This window comes from Symphodus melops (assembly GCF_947650265.1).
Source record: "Symphodus melops genome assembly, chromosome: 2".
Lineage (NCBI taxonomy): Eukaryota > Metazoa > Chordata > Actinopteri > Labriformes > Labridae > Symphodus > Symphodus melops.
Window position 1 is genome coordinate 11770037 of NC_136692.1, and position 26606 is coordinate 11796642.

General features: G+C 42.4%; 3 protein-coding genes across 16 annotated transcripts in view; 1 reads left to right on the forward strand and 2 right to left on the reverse strand.

Moving 5' to 3' along the window:
* Positions 1-14177, reverse strand: LOC306817766 (oxysterol-binding protein 1-like). Of its 7 annotated transcripts, none has more exons than XM_079334908.1 (21): positions 14104-14177; positions 8971-9147; positions 8188-8396; positions 7867-8029; positions 7644-7755; positions 7351-7549; positions 7129-7240; positions 6928-6991; positions 6657-6824; positions 6310-6555; positions 6067-6187; positions 5441-5544; positions 5240-5335; positions 4718-4902; positions 4377-4606; positions 4188-4226; positions 3955-4002; positions 3265-3303; positions 3116-3148; positions 2970-3008; positions 1-2592 (listed from the first exon to the last, which is right to left on the reverse strand). In XM_079334908.1, exons 2-21 carry the CDS (start codon positions 9108-9110, stop codon positions 2450-2452), a joined length of 2490 nt encoding a protein of 829 aa, XP_079191034.1. In that variant the 5' UTR covers positions 9111-9147; positions 14104-14177; the 3' UTR covers positions 1-2449. The 7 variants fall into 7 exon arrangements, with proteins under 7 accessions (XP_079191034.1, XP_079191033.1, XP_079191035.1 ...); XM_079334907.1 differs by lacking the exon at positions 14104-14177 and adding an exon at positions 9948-10170; XM_079334909.1 differs by lacking the exon at positions 14104-14177 and adding an exon at positions 9742-9878.
* Positions 10942-13419, reverse strand: sart1 (spliceosome associated factor 1, recruiter of U4/U6.U5 tri-snRNP). The gene has a single exon (XM_079334968.1). It carries the CDS (start codon positions 13414-13416, stop codon positions 11095-11097), a length of 2322 nt encoding a protein of 773 aa, XP_079191094.1. The 5' UTR covers positions 13417-13419; the 3' UTR covers positions 10942-11094.
* The window catches only part of pcm1 (pericentriolar material 1), a 19258-nt gene continuing 6554 nt past the window's right edge, over positions 13903-26606 (forward strand). The window contains exons 1-25 of one of the 8 annotated variants that reach the window (XM_079334791.1): positions 13903-13994; positions 15252-15366; positions 15593-15841; positions 16398-16724; positions 17992-18162; positions 18606-18725; positions 19036-19222; positions 19466-19575; positions 19906-20179; positions 20265-20415; positions 20708-20926; positions 21170-21336; positions 21446-21687; positions 22173-22315; positions 22439-22568; positions 23105-23269; positions 23406-23587; positions 23824-24042; positions 24132-24405; positions 24558-24703; positions 24791-25008; positions 25383-25563; positions 25675-25985; positions 26075-26236; positions 26445-26501. In XM_079334791.1, coding sequence (XP_079190917.1) covers positions 15271-15366; positions 15593-15841; positions 16398-16724; positions 17992-18162; positions 18606-18725; positions 19036-19222; positions 19466-19575; positions 19906-20179; positions 20265-20415; positions 20708-20926; positions 21170-21336; positions 21446-21687; positions 22173-22315; positions 22439-22568; positions 23105-23269; positions 23406-23587; positions 23824-24042; positions 24132-24405; positions 24558-24703; positions 24791-25008; positions 25383-25563; positions 25675-25985; positions 26075-26236; positions 26445-26501 — 4501 coding nt within the window. In that variant the 5' untranslated portion in view covers positions 13903-13994; positions 15252-15270. The other 7 variants (XM_079334795.1, XM_079334794.1, XM_079334793.1 and 4 more) reach the window with 7 other exon arrangements.

The following is a 26606-nucleotide window of genomic DNA, read 5'->3' on the forward strand; positions in this document are numbered from 1 at the left end:
TTTCATCTCCACTCAAACTTTAATATTGTTATCCTCTAACAAAATCCAGTTAAAAAAACTGCAGAGGGCAGAATTAGTGAAAAGGTACGTCAAGAACAATGACTCAGTTCCCATTCATATTAAACTTATGAACACGTGTTTGCAATTAGTGCACACTGATTAAAGAAATATTCAACACAAACTCACAATATGAAAAACTCCAAATCACCCAACATAAAAGGTGGATCAGATAAATCACACAGCTTGATAACACAACAAATGTATGCAAAACCCCCTTAAGTCACTTTCTAAGAAGATGCAGCAAAATATGTCATGACAATCTCCACAGCGCAGAAATCATCACTAGGAATGAAAAATGTAGAAAGTTAAGAAAAACACAGGTTGGGGAAAGACTTTGTAGAAAAGGATCAGGTGGGAACAAATATTTTAAGAGGACAAAAAGCTGTAAACTTTTTGTGAAATGTATTGGGCATCAAACTGCACATTTCTCTCTCACACACTCTAAGCAACATTAAATCACAGTAAAGAATGGTTCAAGCAACAACAAAACAGTAGTATTTAAAATAAAGCTACTCTAGCTGATAGGAGGATGGCTCTTGGTGATACGGTGCACTCAGCTCACACAATGAACATCCAGTAAAGAGAAAAAGATCAAAAGTGCATCGCTGCCATTAGAATTTCTATCAAAATAACAAATTCATATCACAATCACGTTACAATTATATATATATATATTTATATATATATATATATTTATTCACATAGAAATATTTAAAACATTATGATCTTCATTTTGAGTGTTCTTCTTTTAAGTACACTTAAATAAAAAAAAATTACATTTTCATCAAGCAGTCTTTCCACTCGTGTATTACAAACAGCTATAAAGACAAACACAATGCCAACACTGAGCCTCTGCAGGTGTTTTCTTCAAACTGTCTCACTCACATTTCATTTGTGCCAGACGTGTACAAGCCGAAGCACTCTTATTGCTGTATAAGAAACCCTTCATCAGAATTAAAGCTAATCAAAATGTTTGAAGAAAAAAAAAAAAAACTTTCAATTTCTCTTCACTTTACCAATCTGTCAGCCAGGAGAAATCAAGACATAGTTCTGCTGCTCTGAAGTTTATCTCTCTTTGAAAGATGAAATGGAATAACATCAAATTATGAAGAGCACAAACTGCAGCAATGAAAATAGAAGTCTGGATTGTGTGCGAGAGGGACGATGAAAAATTGACTTTTAAGCACATTTCATTGTCAATGCATAGACTTGAGTTCATATCACATACTGTGTGATTTCATCCTAGAAGGCTGTTTCTCTCAGTGACTAACAGCTACACTGCTTAAAGAGAAACTTTACACCCAGTTATAGCATGAGCGCCCCCCCTTCATATCAGTTGGTGTGTGAACACAACACGATGCAGGCCTGTACTTAAACACAACATTATAAACACAATCATTGGTATCTTCATACTTTCATCAGTTATCATACACGTCTGGTTCTAGTGTTTCGTGAACTATTTAATGTGGTATCATTGAAATTAAGCGAGCTACACAAAGAAATGTCATCCGTCCTCAAATAATACGAGTACAGATAAATGAAATGTCATTCTTATATAGTGAAGAAAGGTCATTTGTTTTTGCTGATGTAGCCCATTTCTGTGGCTTTTTGACACACATCCTGATTCAAACAATAACAGTGGAATATATATATATATATATATATATATATATATATATATATATATACACATATATATATACATACATATATAAAATTTCCCCCAGTCAAATACAACTGTACACATTTTAGGGTTTTTAATTTATGCTTTTGTTAGCTGTAGCAGATCAATTTTGTCAGAGCAATTGAAGCTTGAATGCATTCGATGGTTTATAGCTGAAAAGGTGAATAGATGCCAGTAGAACTTTTAAATTGTTGGGTGTGATTTAACTTGCACTGTGCTGAGGGAGCAGGAATAAGTTGTTTGTGAATAAGCAGGAATGTAAATGTAACGAAACAAATGCCAGGTAAGGCAGGGGCCTAACATTTATATTATATGTAGTGATTTCAATTCATTATTCTTTTGAAAATAGGGCTTTTAAAGAAAATGCATCGTGGCATAACCAGAATATTTTGATGCCATTAGTAAAACAAAAACTGGACCAGAAGGTTGAACTAAGCACGAACAGTCAACATAAAGACAAACACAGATGTTTGCGTCAGAGAGAGGGAACTCTGAACAGCTGCGATGTCACAACGACGCTGCAATATGCTTTACATTGTACTTCAGGAGTCAAGTCCAGACACACTTGATCCTGAGGGAGCATACTGGGAACATTGGTCGAAGCTGATGATAGGTTAAAGTCCGCCTTGATTCCCTGCTTTAGCTGAAGAAAGGTAAGTCACCCCCTCCGTCTCATTTGTGCACCATACACTGACCCAGCTGGGATCAGAAGATTTCGGGGCACAGGTCCCATTTTGCTTGCTCCTTTGCCTCCCAGTAACCGCCTTTGTAGACATGCAAGGTCTCTCCGGATACCAGGTCGTCTATCTTCTCAAACCACAGTGCCTGGTAGTTGTCTTGATGGACGCCTGAAAGGAAAAAGACAACAAATAATCTTCAGAGGTAGAAGATGCTATAGGTATTCTTAAAGGGAAGAATTTGAAGCCACTGATCCCTGAAAACATATCTGGCTTCAACTAATGATGCCTGTTTTTTTTTTTAAACCCCCCCCCCCCCCCCAAAAAAAAAAAGAAAAAGAAAAAGATTACTAATTAGCTCCTCTGCTGCATGGAGATCATCTGGCAACTTCTGCCCTTTAAGGACTTCTACAAGGATCAATGACAGAAAAAAAACTACTTCCAAATACTCACAAACTAAGTCAGTGCCCATTCTACAGTCAGCTACAGTTTAAAGAGTGCACTGAAATAAACAGGGCATACTAGAGAGCGACAGTTGTGTTACTTGCTTTTGACTTGCGCTCCAGAAGGACCTTCCATGCCTTCAGCTAAGAAAGACCACGGTATAAACAATGTAAAGTTGTGTGTTTAAAAGGTGAAATGAAGTGATTGAACATATGCGCTGGATGTGAAACGTCATGATCAGAATACTTGCTTGTGTAAGAGGGAGAAGATGGTCCATAAGAGGCTGAAAATAGAACAGTGACCGATGAATCTTTGAGGCTTTAGACATAAAATACTGGGATTGTTCTTTAGATGGAGACAGAAAGACGAGCAAATCATGAAACGTAATGAGCTACTTGCATGCAACAGGTGTGTGAGGGGGAGAGTCCTCTGTGTCAGCTTAACAGCACGGAAAGAAAAGATGTGAATCCACAAAGCCAACACTTCCCTAAAATCAACACAAATGTCTGGTTTCTGCTCATTTGAGAAGTGCCTTGAGCAGCACTTAATGAGCATGTCCAAAACGGAAGAAAAGATGAATCTACTTCCTGTTAGCAAAAGGCGACAGGATGCGGCTTTTGAGCTCAGACAGTTTGTTCACTTCTTTTATGAGTTCTCTTCTCCGCACTAAACTGGCCTCTGTCATGCAACACAAACTAACAGGCTTTGTAGCGGCTGGCATACATCTTCTCAGTGCTGCTCTCCGTTTATTGATGTTACATTTGAATATAGTCCTATATGAGCTAATGAGTCAGCATTTCACTTGAAGCCAGCTGATGAGGAGGTCTCACAAAAAAAAGGAAGTCTCACAGTAAGAACACTTTTGAGTGTCTTGTTTCAGATACCGTTAAAAAAAAAAAAAGAAAAAAAAAGTGCGTTACCCTTTGTTATCAGCACTTATTTGAGGTAATGTGAGGTCGAGACTTTTTCGCAACAAGCCCTTTAACATCAAGTCCACATAGAGGCCAGCTCTTACGCGCTGCTCTGCTAAAATGCTGCACAAAGCACCTTCAAAACTGCACACTGTGTAAAGCTGTGAACGATACTTGCTTTCTTCTGAAACCTCATTAGCTTCTGTGGCAGTCTCCACTGCGTCAGCTAAATGATCACAAATGGGTGAAAGGGATGGAAAAAGGTGGATGAAGGAGGTTTGCAAGACAGTGAAGAAGACCGTTACCATCTTTCATAGGAACACAGGATTAAATACTGGATGTGCTTTTGCATCTTGAAGTCATTTATTTTGTAGAGCAGAGGTAAAAAGAGACTGAGGGAAAAGTACTTGCTTTTCAAGGGTGAATCATTGATTGAATCCTCAGTGAGAGCTTAGGGTTGAAAAGAGACAAAGAGTGTTTTCAAAGACTAACTAAATAGGCACAAGATGAATGGACCGATAAATGATGAGACAGAAGGAATATAAACTATTACAGAAGAGCTAAGAGCCCCCTTGTTGTTGTTGGGTTTTTTTTTTTTACCTTCCTCGGGTGAACTGGCTGCCTTAACAGCCTCCCTCTCCCTCTCTCGCCGTGTGGTACGTTGTTTCTCCTCCAGTCTCTGTTTTTCTGCGTTGGCCTCGTCCCAACGGCCGTCCTCCATCAACCTCTGGTCAGGGCGTCTGCGACTGTCTGTTGGCGCCACTCCCTCTTCAGATTCATTGAGCGTCAAGGCCAGTGAGGAGAAGAAGTACATGTTCTCCGCTCCCTCTCTGTAAAGTCGGCATCATTAAAGACACAAAGCTGCAACACTATTTCTACTGACTGATTCCCTTTTTAAAATCACTAAAGACTGTAACATTTACTTGAAGATAGAAACTCACGGTAATGGATTCTTTGTCCAGATTTCTTTTGCTTTGAGTGTCTGATAGACAGTCCTCTGTTTGCCTTCAGTGCCGTTCTCGCCTTTACTGCTCTGCATTACTCTGGAAAACTCCATCTTCTCATCCCAGGTTCCCGACAGCACGTAGTGGGCCTTCCCGTCTTTGTCTGTGACAACTCCAGTGACCTGAGAGTCAAACACAGCTCTCCATTAAGGCTCGAGCAGTAGCACTAGTATTCGGTCATCTTTTCATTAGGTACACTGAAACAAAGTAGTTTCCTGAATGACTGCTGTAAACTCCACTGATCGTCCCTCCTTTTCAGATAACTTGCTCCTTGACAGGAGGAAAACATCAACCTCTTTGGCGAGGTTATCAGTTGTCAGGTAACTTAATGCTGATGCTAAACTTTATCTTTTAGAAGAGGAGAAAATAAAACACATTGTGAAACCCTCTATAATGCATCTTAGTCTGGAGACAACTCGGCTACATCAGGAAAAACACAAGGACTTAGGAGTATCTGACCTTTCTTGGTACATCCCTAGAGAAGTAGCTGTAGGGAGTAAACTTCAGGTGGCAGCGATCTCCTGTCTTGTGGTTGACCACGTCGATCTCGCCTGACTGGATGTAAACAAAGGAAAGAAATATTAGAAATATAAACAGAACAGTAAATCAATAACCAATAATAATCACTGGTGTTAGGGTTTTTCACAGCTTTAAGTGTACCTGGTCAATCCACAGTTTACCAACAATAATGTTGTGTATTGTTGTTGTCACTTTCTTCCAGGAGTAGTGATTGTTGCTCTTTTCAAACATACACTGAATAGATCCTGGGGACAGAAAGGGAATAGTGTTACAGCAAAGCTAACAGAAATATCACATTCTGTACTCTATGTGTTCGGATGTAATCACGCTGTAGGATTCTGGAGTTTGCAGAGCAAGCTACTTGAAGGTGTGCATAACAGGCAGAAGGTAGAGAAAGTCACTGTAACTCTTCAATACAACAGATATCATCTGGGCTGCTTTTAGTCGTAAAAAAGTAGATAAAAAATTAAATAAATTAAGCAATCAAAATGAGTGAGAGAGTGAGAGAGTGAGAGTGAGAGAGAGAGAGAGAGAGAGAGAGAGAAATGACTTGCAGGAAAAGTCGCCCACTTAGAAGACCAAAGCCTCTGTACATCGGGCACACCCACTATGGCTTTGATTACTGTCCTCACTGTTGTCTTTTCAAGCTTATTCTGTCTTAAAAGGGAGTGAATGAATAAACATTTTCAACTGCTCTGCTATTCCACATTAAAGCATTTCATACAAATGTTTTCTCTTAAGTTTAGCTATAGTCTGCACATACTCACCCAAAGGCATGATAGAAAGATATTTTCCTCTAAACTTGCTGGCTAAGGTGATTTCTTGTCTCAGGCTCCAACCCTTTTCAGAGTAGGCGTGGTGAGCAGCAGCAGGTGGATGGTGACTCACCTGAGAATCGAAGGAAGTGAAATCATCCAGTAAAACATCAGTGGAGTCTCCTGGTTGAAAATCCCTATATCCCTTTCGGCGATAGTGCAGTTTATTCTTTTCCAGCGTTGTTTGTGACTCACCTGTTCGCAGAGGGAGCGGTAGCCGCACTCTTTTAGCCTGTCGAGCTCAAACGTTTCGCCCAGTAGAGGATTGAAGGGCTTTCCTGTCCGGTGGACGGTTGTGGAATAGGAGGAGACTGTAAACGCAGCTACATAACACATCTGCTCGAGAGAGCTCTGACATTTAGCAGCCTTATCCAGCAGCTCAAAGTATTCCAGGTCTTCAGATAGACGCTGCAGCATTGAGAGGGGCTCATTGAAATTCACCTAATAGGCACAAAGTAACAGAGAGAAAAGGTCTGATTATTATTAGATGTTCTCGCAATGAAAAAACATGTGTGACACCAGCAGGAGTTCAAGTCTCTTACAGGCATTGGTATCTTTGAGAGTTCCTTTCCAATGCAGTTCTTCATAATGCTCCACAGATTGAGGTAATAGTTGGGCTTGTCTGGGATTCGTGTCCTTCTCTGTCTAACTGGCTCTAGCTCCAGGGGCTGTGGAGACTCTGGATTGGATGCCAAAGACTGCTCATCAAACTGGAAGAGGAGAAGGAAAGACAGATTTAAAAGGTCAGGAGACTGTGGCACAGAGGAAAGGAGACATGTCAATTAAAAAAAAAGACTAAAAAAAAAGACACACATTTACCGACTGTTCGTCCGTTCCAATCTCACTGCTGAGCCCGCTGGCGTTGCTGCCAGATCTCCTGTTGGACAGATGAACAAGAATGCTTAGCAATTACGACAAAACAATACATAACAAACAATAACATTTTGAAGAAATCCCAGCTGAGGTTGAGAAATTAAATCCCTGGCATTTGAAAAAGCGAGACACATAAATTACCTGTGATACTTGGGATCAGCCGGGACAGTGATGAACTCTGCTGGGTCTTCCATAGCATCAAAGAATTCGTTTTCATCATCCTCATCACTGGCGTCACCTTTTCCTGAACCACCTGAAGTAGACACAGACAGTCTATCAGAGGTGCTTTGCACAGTTAAGCAGTAAGCTCTTAGTGACATCAACAGTCAATGGACACACATTTGTCTGGGGAGAAAGCTTCACCTTTGTTTCCTAAGGTGGAGTTGCTGAATGAAGATGGCAGAACAGTAGCTCCTCGGAAAGCTCTTTCCAAGTGGTTGTGCTGTTTAGCAAGCTGCTCCAGAGTCTCCTCCAGCCTTATCCTCTGGTCTCTTTCAACCTGTAAAGCCTTCTGCCAGCGTTTACTGTGGCTCTGTGCCAGGGAGAGGAAGTCTCGACAAGCCTTAAGCAAGAGGGGAAAAAAAGAAGAGGGATATTTCAGTAAGAGAGCCAAAAATGCTTTGGATTCTTCCGCAGTTTAACCGAGGATGTCTTACATTAATCATGGCATTGGAGGTGATTCTGAAGAGCGTTGCTCTTTCCGTAACTTGTCTTATCTTTTCCCCCATGTCGCCTCCGACACGAATTGCCTCCAGTTCTGTCAGAGACCTGTGTGTGTGTGTGTGTGTGGAAGAAAGACATGAATTCATAAACAAACATTTTTCTGTAGTGTTTTTACTTCTCTGAAATAATCAAAAACATCCGTCTGATAACTGTTACCTTTGGAGGGCAGAGCCATGCTTTACAATGAGATCATTACAGGTGGTGAGGTCTTCAACCTTGCTATTTAGTGTGCGTAGCGTGGACTGGACTTCTGAGTTACGGCAGCCGCCACCCTGTCCTGAGGTGGGGGGCACAGCTGGACATTCATCCCCTGAGTCATCTGAGAGAAGAAACAAAAGGAAAATAACATAATGAGACACAAAGAAAATGCTTTACACAGAGACATCCAAACATATGTGAATTGTAGCATTATTTATACATACTATAAGAATGTTTGTAATCCATTTAGTGTATTCCAGTGTTTGTTTGCTCACTTACCTGATTCAGCCTGCATGTGGACAGCCTTTGCCTTGGCAAGCTCCAGAGCAGTGATCCATCGCTGGCGCTCTATCTCTGAGTTGGCCTTAAGGTGATAGGTCTGTGCGCCTCCGTTGGAAATGACAAAATTGCAGGAGTCCTCCACAGCAATGTTGGCAGTTGCCAAATTGATGGTGCCTCGACATGTGTGACCCATCTCTGCCTGGCTCCTGGATACAAAAGAACGAGGGGCGGTCATGTGGAGATTTGATATGTGGTAAAGTAGGACACTCTATTCTAGTAAGTAGAGCTGCTATGATTGATAGCTTAATTAAAGAAAGACCACTGATTGACAACTATTTCATTTGATCATTTAATTTATGTAGTCATTGTTCATCAGAATGTCAAACATTTGTTGTCAGTCCTCATATTTAAAATGTTTGGAGTCCATCCATTTGAATATAAGAATTTCTTTTAGTATTTCAACATGTGGTTGAATGAAGAACAATTTGAGAAAAACTCCCCGCGGGCTCTTACAAATCGCGTTCTTTTTGACGTTCATCAGACCAAACATGTTTTTATTATTTAATTATTATTCAAATAATGGTTAGTTTCAGCTCTACTTCTAATATGTGATATACATCATACTTTTTAGATGCTCGTAGAGCACTTAATTGAGAGTACTACCCTTGAAAAAATATACTGAATTTATGTGTCCTTAACTCTACCATAGAGAGCATCAGTGTAAAACATAAACAGAGTTCTAAATAGGAGGTTGTCTTCATACAGATTCATTCAAATTACCTGTAGTAAGACAGTAGTCCATTGCTTAGGACAAACCAGCGTCTCTGGTAACCTTTAATGTAGTTCGTCCATTTGAAGAGCCAACCCTTGTAGTTGTCTCCAGGGGTTGGAGTTGGAGTTGGGGACTTGGGCTCTGACATCACTACAGCCTGTGGTTTAACTGAGTGAGGTAAGAGCCTGATGCAAATAAACACATATACATATATTATCCTTCTGTTCAGTCTGCTTAATGCTCCTGACACAGCTGTCTTCAGTTTGCTACACACACTTGAGTCAATAAACTGGCTTGTTGGATCATCACTTCATCCTATCATTATAAACAAGACAATAATGTACCATTAGCGACTGTATCTAAAACATTAAATAATGACTTTGCAGCTTTATTTCCGTTTGTTTAAAATAAATGAAACACTTTAAATAAGACAAATAAACATTACATTGCACTTCCGATGTAAGCAGAAGTCGATATCACCTTACACACTTGAATCTGAATGAATGGTGGCTGTCCTACGTTTTTAATATTTTCACTGTTAGCTGTGGATCAATTGAAGCCATCTTCGTGAATGTTTATCAGAGATTATAGCATTTTGAGTATACTGTCACATGTTTACATTACAACAAACGCTGGAGTTGATGTAGTTTCCTGCAGCACTAATCTGTCCCGCTAACATGGAATGTTATTGAACTGAAAACACAGCTCCCTGCAAATAGCGTTCCTTTAAAACCCGATATTTAGTTTACACAATGTGAGGGAGAAAGTGACAGATACACCCTGCATATCTTGAGTTACTTTGGGGGACATTGACGGACCATTCAGGACATTAAAGCTACTTAGCTAAACAACAGGAAGCTGCTAAATCAGCTGACACGTCACAGACGATGCTAACAGTCAGTTTAACTCCGGAACTATCTCCGCCTTTCTTTGTCCGGCGTTTTAAGTACCATGAACATTTTGTATTGTACTCTCAACCGCTTACCGTAAATGTGTAAAACTTCAGTTGTCAATGTTGTGCATGCCGTATTTAATGAGGCGATGTTAGCTAGATGGTGTTAGCTTTGCTAGCCACTTTCTCCCCAGACGTATTTGAGCGACTACTTTGCCACAGGTTGTGTTACCGAGAATAGAGGCCGTCGTCACTCGACCGTCAAATGGTTCCGCCCAATGACAACCTGGAACGTAAACAATTTATAAAATAGACTTACAGGTTGTAGCCATGTAAAGAAAGTTTACTACAATGATTTTCGTATTGAGTCACGTTTGTTATTAGAAAAAAAGGTGCGAGTATATACTGTTACAAAACTTTTGATGACACAGTAGCAGCACCTTTTATGATTAAATAAATACTCTTTAGTCCAGTGGGATTTAATTATAACTTAATGCGAAGATTTCGATGGAAATTTCTTAAACTGTCTCATCTACTGACTGTTTTATTTTTTCATTATTGTGTAATGTATGATCGTCAACTAGGTCGATTATTTATTACATTTTCCTGTCAAACACGATTTGTAAAGTATGTTTATTTTCAAACGTTTTTTTATGAAAAACTGATTATATACAATTTCAATTGAAACCATGGTTAAAATTTAAATGTTAAAATACTTCACCATTATAAGCTTTTAGCAGACCTTTCCATTTATAAACTATTAATTCACATCACAAACTATTTTACTTCTAAAACTTGGCACGTCTTCCTTTATTACTATCAGGATATACATATTACCCTTCTGGGACTCATTTTTCTAACATCAGTTCTTCTGAGAAGAGTAATACCAAAAGATGTACATTACCTGCCATGGATTAAAACAATGCCAATCTAAACCGACCCTACACCCTTATTATTTTCTGTCGATGTCCCACACGTTAAAATAGCAGTTCAATGTTTTTAAAAATGTGTTTCCATACTGAAAAAACTAACATTACAAGTTACTATTCACATTATTAATAAGCAACAATGAAAATAAACAAATGTATCTCATCGGTAGTCACTTTATTCTTTACTACAACAATGAAGCACACATGAATTAAAGGATAAAACTGAAGTTACTTTAAACATTTGTCTTTGTGTTTGTGTATGTGTAAATGTGAAAACACATGTATGTTTCAATTACAAATAATTCACTAAGTTATTTAGTGATGGTGTTTGCATTCATACTTTTCCCACTCCCACTAAGCACAATATAAGGAGTTTTCTGAGATTTCTGCTTCTCTTGAAGCAGAGCGACTGTCCCCAGCGGAGTATCGCTGCTGCTCATCTTCTTCAGCAGAGCCTCTTCTTCCAGCTTTTTCATTCTCCTCTCCGTCTTCATCTTTCCAGACCCTTTCCCGTGGAATCGATGTGAAAGCTGCCTGAAAGCTTCCTTGGGAGTGAGTTTCCTCCCAGATTCATCCACATACTCGATCTTGACATCAGGCTTGTATCCATCCTTGTCCTTGAAGTCTTGAGTGAAGCCTCTGTATTCTTCACGTCGACTGTACTTGTCATCAAAGCCCATCTTATCTTCGATGCAGTAGTTGTCATTGGGCAATGCTCCTTTCGTCGCTCTGACGCGAGCTATCTTCTGCATTTGAGTGTCCAGCAGCCCTTTGTTTTTGCACAAATGCAGCGCGGCAGCTAGGCCGGAGTTGACGATGGGTTCTTCATCCAAAATGGTGGCAGAGGCTGTTGAGAAATCTGGCTGTTTCTGCTCTTCATCCAAGTTAACAGTGCTCCAGCCAACATTCTCATCCATTTCTGAGTCGGAACCTCCAGCATCATCCTTCTCCTCCTCTTGTTCAAAGTCCATCATGTCTTCTTGGTCCTCTCTGTTGCCTGACAGTCCGTAAGTTGGAATATCACCAAGCGCCCTGCAAAACTCTGAGGTGGCGTTGAAAACAATGTTGTTTCTCTTATCAGGATCGTTTTCAGTGTCCTCTTTATCAAGCGCTTTAATCTTGTCTGCAATCTTCTCCCCGGAGTCTTTAAGGAGCAGCTTTTGCTTCAGCTTCCTCTGCTTCTCCAGCTGTTTCTGCAGCTCCTGCTCGGCCTCGTCCTCCTCAATTACATCAGGCTCAGGTAATGCAAAGTCTTCGTCGTCACTTATGTCCATTTCTGCTGTCCTGATGTCGTCAGACAACAGGGGGACGTTGTGTGAAGATTCGCCCTCCTCCACCTCCTCTTTTACTTCCTCCTGGTCTTCACCCTCCTGTTTGCGACCTCGACCACGTGCCCTGGAGCCAAAATCGGTGCTGCGAGTGTCATCGGGGAGAATCTCAGCTGTCTGCTTCTCCTTCTTTCGAATCTTCCTCACGCGGCGCTTGGTCTTCTTAAAGCCCACCATTTCTTGAGGCGTGTAATACTCGGAGGCGATAGTCAGAGCTGGCATCTCCAAAGACTGGGCCTGATTTCTTAGAGCTTCTCTCATAGCCTGAATTTCCCGCTCTCGCTCTCCATCAGCAAAGCCCCCGGTATTCAACCGGAAACTCTTTTTCTTTTCACCATCAATTTCTTCGTCATACTTTGACAGTACCGAGTGTGTCTTAAATGTCACCATATCATCCACACTCTCCTCTTCCTCATAGGGTTTATAATCTGGCTTCTTCTTTTTCAACTCCACATTCTTGTCTGCTTTTTCCTTGTCCACTAGTCCCACATTAACCAGCACGTCTTCCTCCTCCTCGAGTACACCTTTGTCCTGCAGGGTCAGGATGACAGTCTGACCCTCGTTGAAGGAGTCGACCTTGTGCTGCACTTTGAGTCCCTTGAGATCTCCAGCTGTGTAGGCCTCCTGTCTGCTTTGTGCAAACTCTTCCTCCACCAGATTGCTGACACCAAACTCCTCATCCATTTCCTCCAGCAATTTGGCCCTTTTATCCGCCATTTCTTTCTCTTTGGCCATATTTCTGCTTCTCTCAACCCATGCAGCGGTGTCATCAAGCCAGTCGTCATCTGCTAGGGTTTTCACTTTTCCCAGTTTCTGATTCTGGATACGTTTTTCTTTCATGGCAGCGAGTTTCTCTCTCATCTCTTTCTGCTGTTTGATAAGGACAGGGTTAATAGTTTCAGCCACTAATGGATCTTCTTTAGTCCCTAGCTCCTTCTTGTTGTCACTCATTTCCAGAGGCTTTAGACCCAGCTTGGCTCGAAGTTTGTTCGTCTCCTCAATGCTGAGAGATGCGTCTCCACTTGCAGACTGAGGCCCCACTTCTGCATTACTTTCTTCATAACCAAGATCAACTTTCTCCTTCTTAACTCGTGGCTCACCGCTGCCCTTTTCACCTTTGCTGCGGCTCTCTCGCCCGCTCCTTTCCCTGGACCGGGAGCGTTTTCGTTTCTCCTTGTCCCGGGTCCCATCCCGGTCAGAGGCGTCTCTCTCTCGGTCCTTGTGGCGATGTTTCTTGTGTTCGCGGCGGCGCTCTTCGGCCTCCTTGTCACGGCTCTTTTCCTTGTGTTTCTTGGATGATCCCATTATTTCCACAGGAGTTTACAACGCCTTATGTGTTATTGCAAAGTGTTGCCACTGAGAGGAATAATATTGATTGTTTGCCTTTGCTAACTAGCGCCAACTAGCATTGGAAGCTAAGTGGCTAACCGACGTTACAAATCACGCAGTGCGAATTAAAAAAAAAAAAAGTAAACTTGAATTTGAAAATTGACAATTCAAGACGACGAGTAAAGTCTCATGAAAAAAAACTCAGCTACAGAGTTCACTGTTCTCAGTTAAATCATCTTATCTCGACGTTCAACACCGTGTTAAACGAACTATGGACGACGATGTTACTGTTTCCTGCAGATGGACTTCCGGGCAGGTTTAGCGTTAGCATGTAGCTAACGTGTGCTGCCATCTGCTGTGTAGGAGTGTTAATGGCAGGCCAGTGTCACAGCCCTGGGTAAACGAGTTGCTGCGTTATGGGACCGATAAGACTTTAATGTTGATCATATGGATGTTTTTTTTTTTTTACAAGATTCCGAGTTGATTTGTTTAAACATTCACTGCAGTATGTGAATAATTGGACAACTATATTTTCTTCATTACCGGTCTGAAAGGTAACATCAACGTTGAGTTTCTACATGTAAGCTAACTTAGCAAGCGCAGTTTAAAATAACATTGATGAACGGCAGTATTTTAGCATGCTGCGATTATCACCTTACTTACTCTCAGCTTGGATTGAAGCCTCGCGAAGGTTAACGCGAGCTGAGATGATTCAACTTCTGTCCGGATTTTTTTTTAAGTTAGCTCTTTTTTTAGTGAGCAGCTGTCATCAAGCTAGGTAGCATCAGAGAGCTACCCCTCCAGGCTGGATAACTTTCTTTTGACTCGTTTTAGCTGAATCGATTGTGTTTATCGACGCTCATATTGTTGGGTTGTTCGGTCGGTCGTTGGAGACTGATGTAAACGAACAGGTTAGCTCGTGCACTTTGGGGATCTTTCATGTTGCTATGGCAATTGTGGGACGGTAACTAGGTCACAAATGTAAGGCTAGTAAAGTTCATTCATGAAAAACAAATACGTATATGTAACTTAATTTAAAGTAAAGTGTGAATACACTGAATGTTATATCGTTTACAGTCTATTAATATAAAATATTAAATGTCTTTGTCGTGAGTTGTAACAAAAACCTCGCGCTACCTCGCTGCTGCCTGTTGGAGTGAAAGTCTCTTGTTGTTTTTCCCGGGAATCCGAGCGGGCCACAGACACCCAACATTAGCCCAGACGGGTCACTTAGACCACCACTTTGTAGGTATATATCCACGGTCAGAGACGATTGTAATGGTTTCAGGTTGGTCGTGATGGGTGAGTTAACTCTCTTTACTCGAGTAATCGGCTGCTGGTAAAACGCACAGGAAGCATTTGATGCTGAACTACACTCTTGCACAGGCTATGACCACGCTGTAGTCGTTGATTGAATTGTTGTTGCCTTTAACTTCATATCAATGTGTATGATATGGTGATCGATATATCCATATGCCGCACTGATGTTGCAGTCCTTTTTTTGTTTAAGGTGTTTTGACGTCAAGGCCTCTTAACCTTTACGTGAAATGTTTTAATATTCTCCTGAATCGTTACTTTTGTTCTTCTTGATTTATCCTGTATAAAGTGGAAATTGTTCTGTGGTCATGTGTGAAACAATGATCTCCTTTGTAATGCATCTAGCAAGCTGTAAGAAGAAGGAGGCCCATTAGTTTAGATTCTTAACGTTTCTCCCTGTAAATGTGACTGAATACTTACTTAGTAACTTGTGTTTTGGTTCAGGTTGGTTTTTCCTGTGTGGTGACCAGTATGCTTTTTGTTGTGTATCCCAGTAAACTGTGAGTGGGTGACATGGCAACTGGAGGCACTCCTTTTGATGGCAGTGCAGAAGAGCTGCACAACTGGACTGTGACCAACGGAAGTCTTGACGATAGACTCAACAACATGGTAAGGGCCAATCAGAACTCCTTATAAAAACAACTATTTTCATTTACATTTAATTCTACATGTGAGGATCTCCGTAAAACCTTTATATACAGATGATCTCACCAGAATTTTATTCTTTAAACTCTAACATGCACTTATATATACTCTTGGACTCTATATAACCTATATAACTGTTTAATTTCCTACAAAAGAAGGCATGTAATGTGTTGTTGTTGCTGTTTATCAGGACTGGGGTGTGCAGCAGAAGAAAGCCAACAGATCCTCAGAGAAGAACAAGAAAAAGCTTTCTGCTGTGGTTGTGGAAAGCCGCCTGACTAATGATATTTCACCCGAGTCCACCCCTGGGGCTGGTCGTAGGAGAGCACGTACCCCTCATTCCTTTCCACACATCAAATACACCACCCAGATGTCTGTCCCAGACCAGGCTGAGCTGGACAAGCTGCGTCAGAGAATCAATTTCACTGACTTGGATGAGGTGAGGTTGTTAAAAACATTTCAACCTGTGTCATTTATATTTTATTATTTTCAGTACAGCAATTATGATATGTAGCATCATATTAGGTGTGATATTTGACTTGAAAGGTATCAGTTGTATTTTCCAGTAGAGCAACATTTTTTTAAAGCACGTTATCAAACTGATTTTGTGTCTACACTGAGCATGATAATGCAAACAGAAGGTGTTGGCACATCAGTCCCTTTATGCTCATTTTCTGTAGGTTAACTATCGCCTTTGACTTTTTCCTGTTAAGGAATCTCATCGACATGGACAAAAAGTCTTAAGGATTATCAGACAGTCAACAAAATGCGTATTATAATAAATGGTCTGATAGATAGATAGATAGATAGATAGATAGATAGATAGATAGATAGATAGATAGATAGATAGATATTTTATTGATCCAGAGGGAAATTCAAGTCGACACTCACAACGTTTTATAGGTTGTGTTTCTCTACAGCATGTTTTTGAAGAGGTAGCCCAGTTTTCTGAGTGGTATTTTTTGTCTGACTTATATTTCCCCTTCTGTCCTCAGAGGAGCATCGGCAGTGACTCGCAGGGTCGCGTCACGGCTGCGAACAACCAGCGGCAGTTAGTTGGAGAGAACAAGAAGCCCTACAACTTCCTACCTCTGCATGTAAACACTAACAAGAGCAAAGAGCTGCTCCCTCCCTCTTCCTCTGCCCCGGCCACACCAGCCATTACCAAGGAAACCAAGAAACAGAGCCCAGCTCTCCGGGATATGTTAACCCCTTTGGTTCTTACTAAGGAAACTCCAAGGCCAAGTCGTGCTGGCACAGAGCGAGGGCCATTGTTGCACAGAGAACATGGGAGAGGAGAGCCCAGAATAGACAGCAGCCAGGTAACATTGTGTTTTGTATTCTTATGTTGAGGGAAACAATGTGGATTTTTTTATTTATTTTTTGTTGTTGGTGCCTAAGGAAAAGTCAGAGAATTGCAAAGGTCATTAGAATATAGAGAAATTAAACACCTGAGACATTCAAGTAATTTATGTGTCAACACCTTTCACTCCGATCCAGAGCTCAACGTTTTTATTTTAATAATTTACCTGAGGACAGTAGCTTGATAAGGTTCAGACATCGAACATGTTCGGATGTAGAACAGATTGTTCTTCATTGTAATACATTCAAACCTGCAGCAACACAGTTACGTCATATCAGTTAGAGGACGTTAACACATTTAACAGAGTTATTTATGAAGTGATTCTCTTTAGTAACTTAGTTTGGATGATTTGTTAAGATATAACAAGAACAAAATAAGTGTTAATCTCTCCAGGACAAATAATTAAAATACAAGTTTTAAACGTCAAGAATCCTCATCTCCACCATCTGACTTCGGGTAGATAGTGATTGGGTACTTTAATGTTAAAATGTTGATCACAGCAGCTGTCAATACACAGCGTATGAGGCTGATGCTGTCAAGTTACACATATCGTCATACGAATGGGTTACATTTCAGGTATGTGCTTCTATATTCTGCTCCTGTTGGTCCGACTTAATTTGAACAGGTCTTTTTTTCCCAATATGCACACATGACTTTGTGGATGCCGGGTTCAGTTATTATATTATAAGCAGCCCAGAGGCCCGATCAGACCCCTTTCAAAATGACTATCAGGAACACATTATTCTGAACTTCATAAAGGGTCTCCTGTGACACTAATGTTTTGTCAGTGACTGTGGTGAGATCATCTCGTTCCTTTCTTGTGCGTGTGTGTGTGTGTCATAGTGTAAAAGGTAGTCATGTACCTGGGCCAGTGGTTGCGATAATGGCTGGAGTCATGTTGAAATGACACTTGTTATGTCAACCCCTGGGATGTATCGCTGCACTGCCGACTACTCTGAATCCAGAACGAGGCTGAGAGTGAGAGAGCGCGAGTGCAGCTGAATCTAGGCTGTATTTAGGCCAATTTATAAATATGCCCTCCTTGGTGCCCAGTGAGTTCTGCGCCCAACCCCCCTGTCTGCCCTTATTTCACCAGAGCCGTCGCTACAGATGCTAGCTCACCTTTCCTTACCACTCTCTCTCTCTCTCTCTTGACTTTTTTTCCATTTACTTTTCTGAATCCCACACCCATAAACCAGCTACCTCCTCTCTCGGTTTGGTCTCAGGTGGTGAGCAAACTGGTCCAGATCAGGGAGTACATCAGTAAGGCCAGCTCCATGCGGGATGACCTGGTGGAGAAGAACGATGTGCCGGCAAACGTGGAGCGTCTCTCCCACCTCATCGACCACCTCAAAGAGCAGGAGAAGTCCTACCTACGATTTCTGCAGAAAATGCTGGTGAGTCTGTTGTTTCAATCGTCTCGATGCTTTCAGACTAAAATGAGTTTTTAGGCTCTTAAATCAAAGGAGCACCATTTCGGTTTAGCAATCCTCATTAAATGTTCTCATTGACCTGGATCACTTCAGCACCCAAGTCATGTGTCATGTGATGCTTAAAATAGGACGTTCTGTAGGATGCTGCCTTCCATGGCTAAGAGATGACAAAGTGTAGAGAGTATTTGGTGTATAGTAGTCTTTGTTAAAAACCTCCCAGTCTATCGGGTGGATAAGACTATAAAATACACTGCCAGGTGATTGCTCCTTCTATAACCACACATTTGATCAGCTCTTCTATTTATCCATCCCATATATGGAGCATGAGTTTTTTTTCTTTTTTTTTCTGATTTAGATATATATATTTATTTTTTAGTCACCATCTGCGCTTTCCATTACATTTGCAGACACAAGGGAACGAGGATGATGATGTCGGAACTCTAGACTCTGCAGTGGGTTCAGGTTCGCTGGCAGAGAGCACTTCTCTTATCGTAGAGGTCCACTCGTCAGCTGCCTCGAATGCAACGGTGTGTACCTTTTTGTGGTCCGTTTTTTCAAAGATCATCCACTTTTAAACCCGTGTAAGCATACTCTGCTACATTACTGAAAGCTAATATTTGCACAGGGTAATTGTGTCTTGTCTTTACATCTCCAGATGAGGAACTGTGTAGAAAGCGATGAACTCTTTCTTTGCTTAATCCACATAGTTTAATCCTGTTTGCGTTTCTCAGTAGCTGACAGTCCTCTATTTCGTATATTCTGCTGAGTAGTTTTGCAGCGCCATTCCCATTTTGTGGAGTCAGTGTTTGAAATGCTATGTGGGTGTGAATTTTGTAGGGTGGCAGGCCAGAACCGGGGAGAGCTGACCAGAAGGAAGAGTTGGAGAATCTGCGTAAGCAGCACGAGCTGCTGAAGAAGATGCTGGAGCAGCAGGAGCAGCTCCGAGCCCTGCAGGGCCGACAAGAAGCGCTGATGGCCATGCAGGACAGTGCAGAACAGGCACTAGCTGTGATTGAAGACACTGGTGGGTGTGCAATGATACAGACAGGTCTCTGAACAGGTCACAATGACGTGCAGACTTACAATTGATTTTTCTTGCAATGTGACTCATGAATCATCAGTTTGTTTTTTTAATGAGTTTGGAAAGGTACAAACGGATTACATAAAGGAAGGAGCATTTATCTATCATTTATCTTTGTTCAACATGTTAACGGGTTCCTTCATGGTTATGCTTATTCACGAGTTGTCCTTTCTCTTTTTTCATCAGTTGTGACAGAAACCACCGGCAGTGTTTCGGGTCTGAGCATCACGTCAGAACTGAATGAGGAGTTGAACGACTTGATCCAGCGCTTTCACAACCAGCTACGTGACTCTCAGGTGCAGCAGCTGTAACATCTGGGTTGACATAAACGCTGACTCATGCCTTTTCAGTTTTCCCAGCATCTGGATCACCAGATACATTTCTTTATTAATTAATTTGTATATACTGCATGTTAAATCCATTATTTAACATGTTTTGCCAATCTGGTTGACATTTTAGTTTCCAATTCTATCCACTGCCTTATCCCAATAGAGTGATACAAGCCCCATAATAAATCAAAATAAAGTCTATCAAAGAAGAAAACATTTGTTGACTTCAGAAATGTGTCTGAACGGTTTTAACAGAGTTTGAAAAAGTTGAAGTGTTTCATTCGTTTTGCTCTCCAGACTAAAGCAGTGCCAGACAACCGTCGTCAGGCAAATAGCCTTTCCCTCTCCAGAGAAGTGAGCTGGTCCAGGACTCCTCAGGCTCTTGGTCCGCCTCAACACAGGCCTCTCCTGCACTCAGCCTCTGGTCCCCACACTGGTCTCGACACAGGGGCAACAGCTGCCAGCGCCAAACTCACAAAGCTCCAAGAACTCCAAGACAAAAAGCAAACGATGGACAAGATCCTGCAGGAGCTGCACTCACTCCGAGACCAGACACTCAACAATAACTCATGTAAGAGTGTCTCTTTTTGTGTCTGTGATGACCTTTTGTTACCTTTTTTTAAAAGTTTGTATAAATTTCTTGATTTTCTCTCAAGGTCGCGGCTTGTCGACACAGTGCAGCCTGAGTATGGGAGGTTCTTCAGATTTTACGCCTGCTATCTGCTCTAACGGGGCGTCAGCTTCCGCGTCCTTTCATCCCTTGATCACGCAACGCCAGGACAGCTCCAATTCCACAGACAAGCTCAGGTATCGACAACCACACACAAGGCTTCAGGATGTTCAATAGGCGGATCCGATATCGACAGCAGGGTGTTGTACTGAGTGTAATGAAACCTTTCAGCTGCTAAACCTATACAGTAGCCTCTTGTTGGCGAGTTGCAGGCTTAGTCGCTTTAGAGCGTTGCGTTTCTGTCGGTGACTCTTTAAAGTGGAGGTGGGGGATTGTGAAGATGTTGTCCTCGCGCGTGATGTAACGTAATGTATTCACCCACGTCAACGTCGACGCATTTGATTTTCCGTTCTTTTCTGCTCCCAACAGGAAGCTGAAGGAGGTCCACAAGCGCCTGAACGAGCTGCGGGAGCTGGTTCAGTACTACGAGCAGACGTCCGATATGATGGTGGATGCCGTCAATGAGAACGTGAAAGAGGAGAATGACGATGAGGAGGAGGAGGAGGAGGATGAGACCGAGGATGGGTCTTTGTTCGAAGCCATGTTTGACTCTGAGCAGGAGAACCGCCAGCCTGTTACCAACATCAGGTGAATTTCTACAGTTTGACAGACGGAAGCATCCGGCAATTTAGCCAGAAAATAATCTGCAGGTGAATTAGGGATTATGATAATAATTAGTCGCAGCCTGACTGCGGACAGACGCAGCCTGAGTTGAATAAAACTGAATCGACTGAAGGGGTTAAGTGGAGGAGAAGGTTTGGTTAAAGTTACGTTGCATGTAATTCTACCACGGACACTGATGTTTTCATAACAGTCACTTTATCTGCGTAGAAACCCACAGCGCAGTGGAAACTGGACAGACCTGAACAGCCTGACAAATGGGCGCAGTGTGAGGAGCAGTGCTACAAACAACAGAGATGGCAGACTGAACACGGAGTGTGAGATTAACAACCGGTCAGCGGCGAACCTCCACAGCCTCAATATCCCCTCAGCCATAGGTACAAATAAACACAGAGATGGATTCAGGAGCGTTATGTTCAAACTGTGTTTTCTGTGGATCGCAGATTCAATCCAATCAAACGTTTGTTTAACATGTCTGTCATGCAGAATGCCAGTACAATAGAGACACAACATATAATCAGGTGAAGGAAGATGACGACGACGAAGATGATGATGAAGATGGGCTCGATAATAACGGAGGCGCTCAGGCTTTGGCTCCGGACAGCGAGGCATCGGGGTCGAGCCGAAGAAGCAGTCTGGGGAACAATGGAGGTTTTTCACATAAGGTTCACCGGCAGACGGCGAAGCAGAAGCTACGGCAGCTTCAGGAGCTGGTGGCCATGGTTCAGGTGAGGACGAGCACGGGGTCAACAGGTTTTGTTCATTCTGCAGAGATGTTTTAAAAAAGCATTGGAGCATTTCTGCCCTTGTGCTGGGATGAACTTTGAATCTTTTTAGCAGGAGATTGAAGGTGTCGGAGTAGAACGCTTTCAGGTTGTAGATGCTTTGGATAATAACTTGAGTTCAAGCTCAGGACATGTTGATCTGTGTTTGTGATTGATGTGTTTTTACATCTGTGCTGCTGGCCCTCTTAGCCAGGACACTCCTGTAAATGATTGTTTAAAAGAAAGAAGAAACAATAATTTTTTTTTTACATTAAACCTGACACATTGTGCAATATTTTGGCCACTTAAATGATAGATTTAAAAAACAAAAAAAAACAACTATGATAAACCACCCCATGCAAAATGTGTGAAAGATAATGTTCTGTTTTTTTATAGCTGATGTGGTGTGATCTTAAAGTGAACACTGATCTGTTTGTGTCTGTATCCAGAGTGATGACACAGATGTCACAACAGCTAATGAGGATGAAGTTTTACACCAGCAGCCAAATAATATCAGAGCCGCAGCTGCAGGATCACAGGGGGCCGGATCCAAACAGAATCCTCGAGAACTTACCCTCTCCAGCAAGGCCAGGTAAAGTCCTGGAAGATCTGAGAGGACAGTCTTGTGATCTTAAGGGTTTCTATTCGTTTCACTGTGTTTTCTGTGCTCACTTCATTCGAACCCGGACTTATTTTTTTACTCTCGTGGACACAGGGAGAAGTTGTATGAAGAGAAACTGCGTCAGCAGAAACAGGAGTTGAAGCAGCTCCATGAAGAGCGACGGAGGCTCATTGAAATCCAAGGAAAGATCCAGGACCTGGAGTGGGCTTGTCCGGACCTCCAGGTGATTTTACACACAAAGAAACACATGCTCACACACAAGCACACTCACGTTTCCTGCTTTTTTGAAGCATATGAGGAGATAAAGAATCTAAAGTTGGACTCAAGAAGAGTCTGACGTGTGTAGAACTGATGTGTTTTTTGTTGTTGTTGTTTTTTTAACATTTAAGGGTCACCTACATAATAGTGGAAGCTCTTAGAACACAGTTAGTACTACAGCTTCAAAAGGTTCAAGATTCTTACTTATGATTTGATATGATGTGAACACTTTGGGAAACCAGTCTTACGCTGTACACATTAAGCTGCCTAATGTGTTCTAATAATAGTGATCAAAGAAGAAGCAAAAAAACAGCGAAGCAGCTTGCAGTTTGCAACAGTCACCCAAGACATTTGTGTTCAAAGTGTATTTAAAGTGTATTAAAGCTTCAGGGTGGGAAGGGGGCACAGTTATTTATGATCCTGATTGCTGTGGGTTAAAAGTTACAGTATATGCTTGTGTTGAGAAATCGTCGTTTGAACTGTGTGTGGTCTTTCTTCTAGTCCTCGTTGTCCAGCACCGTGAGTCAGCAGGGCTTGCTGAGGAAGCTTCCAGTTGCAGTTTCAACTCCAGCCCCTTTCCAAACGTCCTCTGGACCTAAAACCAACTCGACTCCGCTCAAATCCACCGCTCCGGAAGCTGCTCCTACTTCAGTCACTGACAACGAGGTAACAGACACCACTTTACACACACACACACACACACACACACACAAAGACTCTACCCTGCTAGCGCTGTTCATCAAATGTCTAAATGACATGCATAGTGTCGGATCAGTACAGATGAGTGTTTATGGGTTGTCAGCAGCTGTGGTCGGAGATGCGTCGCCATCAGATCCTGCGGGAAGAACTGCGACAGCGTAGAAAGCACCTCGAGTCCCTGATGGCTGAACACCAGAGGCGGAGTGGTCTCAATGACTCACCACGACGAACGGACGACCAAGAAGGCCTCGCTACCCCCTCCCAGCCTGTTAGCAGGGATGAAAGGTAAGAGACACTCTCCTCAAATATCCTAAGGCACCTCGCTTTTGAGCCGTTTTTATGTCATTACTGAGAGTTCAGGGGAGATTCTTCTGGGTTAATCAGCCTCATTCTACAACCTTAAACATACAGTTGTTTTTAGATGTCACTTATTGCTTCTTAGGTCTTTGCAAAAGAGGTCAAATCTTACTGTTACACAGCAGAGCGCAACATTTTATACCACTGTGCTTGTGTTTCATTAGGACGATGGCCACCTGGGGTTCCACTCCCTGCCACCTTGATGAGGAGGATGATGATGATGAGGATGAGGACAACGATGAGGATGATTATCGGTCTGAGATAGGTGCAGAGGAGGAAGAAGAGCACGAAGAGTGTGCGGAGAGCAGTTCTGATGACGACATCCACATCTACTCGTCCAGCAGGAACCAGTGCTCCTACAGTAACAGGAAGAACCACGGCAGGTTAGGAGAACATGAATGCATGAAGGACAAACGCTGCTCTGACATCTATGATCTGTTGGTTTTAAAATCAAGATTGACGTGTCTTTTAGCAACCTGAAGTCTCCGCAAGCATTCTCCGGTGAAGCAAGTGGGAATTCATCCTTTCATAACAAGACTAATGCAAAGCAGCAGCAGCAGCAGTGCAGGAGTTTGAGCCAGTCTGTGAACCAGCACGGAGCTACACGGCGGCAAGAGAACCTGCGCTGGGCGTCTGAGCTCTCCTTCGCAGAGGGCTCGTCGCACTGGCAGGAGCAGGTCAACCAGCTGCAGAGACAGCTTGACTTCAGCAACAGCATGTGTCATACACTCCTGCAGGACCAGCAGGTCAGTGCGCCGAATGAATGCATAAACACACACAGACACCTGACCTCAATAAAAGAGCTTGTAATGTAGACACACATGGAGTTTCCACTGGAGTTCTACTTTATTTCTTTTAACCATTGTTCCCCTTTCTTCTTCCTCTTCCTCTTCCACAGTCACTCTCTTACATGTTACAAACCTTACTGACCGGGCAGCACAGTGTTCTACCCAACAACCTGTCATCGCCCCAGGTGCACCTGGTCATGCACCAGCTCAACCAGTGTTACACCCAGCTGACCTGGCAGCAAAACAACGTACAAAGGTATGAAATCTGAATAAAAGACAAGAAATGTGTATTTAGTATTCATGCATGACATCATTTATTTTCTGCTTTTACTTTTTCTTTCAGGCTGAAGCAGATCTTAAACGACCTCCTCCGGCAGCAGCAGCAGCAGCAGCAGCAACAGGCCTCCACGTCAGCTGCAGGTTGGCAGACACAGAAGCGCGGCCCATCCCAAGAGACGAACTCCGCTCCCTCAGCCTCTCCTGGTTTCTTCCCCCCTTTCTCATCCAACCTGCAACCTCCAAGCAACATGTCCGCCGCTGCCTTGTCCCCATTCCCTCCAAGTGAGACGTGCTCATGTATCAGCTTTTGTGCATAGTTGTCACTCAAAAGATCAAAATGTGGGTTTTTAGACAGACTCGAAATGTTCCCCTTTGGTTCGGCTGAGATGTAGAGTCAGTCAAAATCACTTAAATAGACCAATGCATTGGAAACGATCTGCACAATATCTCTTTAACAGTAAGAACATTTACAAAATGAATTGAAGTAGTTAGTAAAACCTCTACATGTATTTCTTCTACTCCTTCTAAACGAGTCTCTTGCTGAACACTCCATTTGTGTATAAGAAGTAAATGACATTTAAACGAGCAGAAAAACTGTTTTGGTTGCCTTGTTTCTTTGGATCAGTAACACTTTTGTCTTTTTTTTCATTCTGCAGGCTTTAACTTATATCCACTTTTCCCTAATCCCACGGCGGATTTCCCTCAAGGGGCAACAGGTCATGCAAGCTCTGACCATCAGAAGCAGCAGCTGGACCCAAACACCTCAATCAAAACAGAGTACATGAGTTTCCCCCCTCCTCTGCAGCGCTCTCCTCTTAACACCACTGCAGAGAGAGGGTATGTCCATCATGTCCGCCCCAATGAAAAATCATTTTTTTGATATTGTTCTCTGCTTTTATTTTGATAAACTTATTTTCCTTTTTTTTAATTTTTAATTTTATTTTTTAGAGCTGCTGGCTGGCTTAAAACCTCGTACACGAACAACAACGTCCAGCATCGCCTATCTAAAACAGATCCCCAAGAGTCCCCCTCCTTCTCGCCCACTTTTGTCAACCGCCACAACCGACCTCAAGAATTTGACAGGGCGTCCCAGGAGAGCTTCAGCAGCGTACCTGATCCAGTCGACCCCACCACCATCACAAAGACCTTCAAGACCGGACGTAAGGCGTCTGCACAAGCAAACCTGGCCTCCCGGAGCAAAACGCCCAATTCCAAGAGCCGCCGCAGGAGGAGCAAAGGGCAGAACAAGAACTGTGAAGGTGGGAAATATAGCTGAATCTCCTGCATCACGACTCTTAACAAAATAGTCACGGTGTTATTAAGAACTTTTTTTTTTGTTCTTCCTCAGACCATGAGAGTGACAGTGTTAGCAGTACTGCAGACTTTGCCCAGGAGAGGGCACCGCTTTCCCACCAGAAGGATCAGAACAAGAGTCTCCTGGACAAGCTGACCCGAGAAAAACTTGACAGCAAGACGAGGCTGGGGAGTAAACGAAACGACCTCTCCTCTGGTAGGCGTCAAGCTTTTCTCAGTAACGGTCGTACACCCCCACCTCACCCCTCATGTCTGTTTCTCTCCCCCCGCTACATGATGCTTATTTTATGTCCTGTCTTTTTTTTTTTTATAATATATTCTTTAAACTGTTGTCATGAACACACGTTTGATTATGATTTTTGTTTAATTTCCTTTGTTGTCAATGTAATTTATCTTACTCACAGCCTATGCTTGGAGAACACCCTTCCTCTCTAACAGAATTGCATGCACAGAAGCACCAGGTAAACTCACAATGCAAAACCCAGGCATCATTTGGCTCTCCTGTACATCCCAAGCATGCTTTTCTTTTGGGATCAACGTTCTCCCGAGCTTCTGAGTTTAAAGGC

Bases quoted from the DNA above. Each gene is read 5' to 3' on its own strand.
- LOC306817766 (XM_079334908.1), bottom strand. From the start codon at position 9,110: ATGTCAGAGCCCAAGTCCCCAACTCCAACTCCAACCCCTGGAGACAAC. The intron at 5,336-5,440 runs GTACACTTAAAG...GTTTACATCCAG, and splicing joins GTAAACTGTGGATTGACCAG to TCAGGCGAGATCGACGTGGT. The intron at 4,607-4,717 runs GTGAGTTTCTAT...CCGACTTTACAG, and splicing joins TGGACAAAGAATCCATTACC to AGAGGGAGCGGAGAACATGT.
- sart1 (XM_079334968.1), bottom strand. From the start codon at position 13,416: ATGGGATCATCCAAGAAACACAAGGAAAAGAGCCGTGACAAGGAGGCC.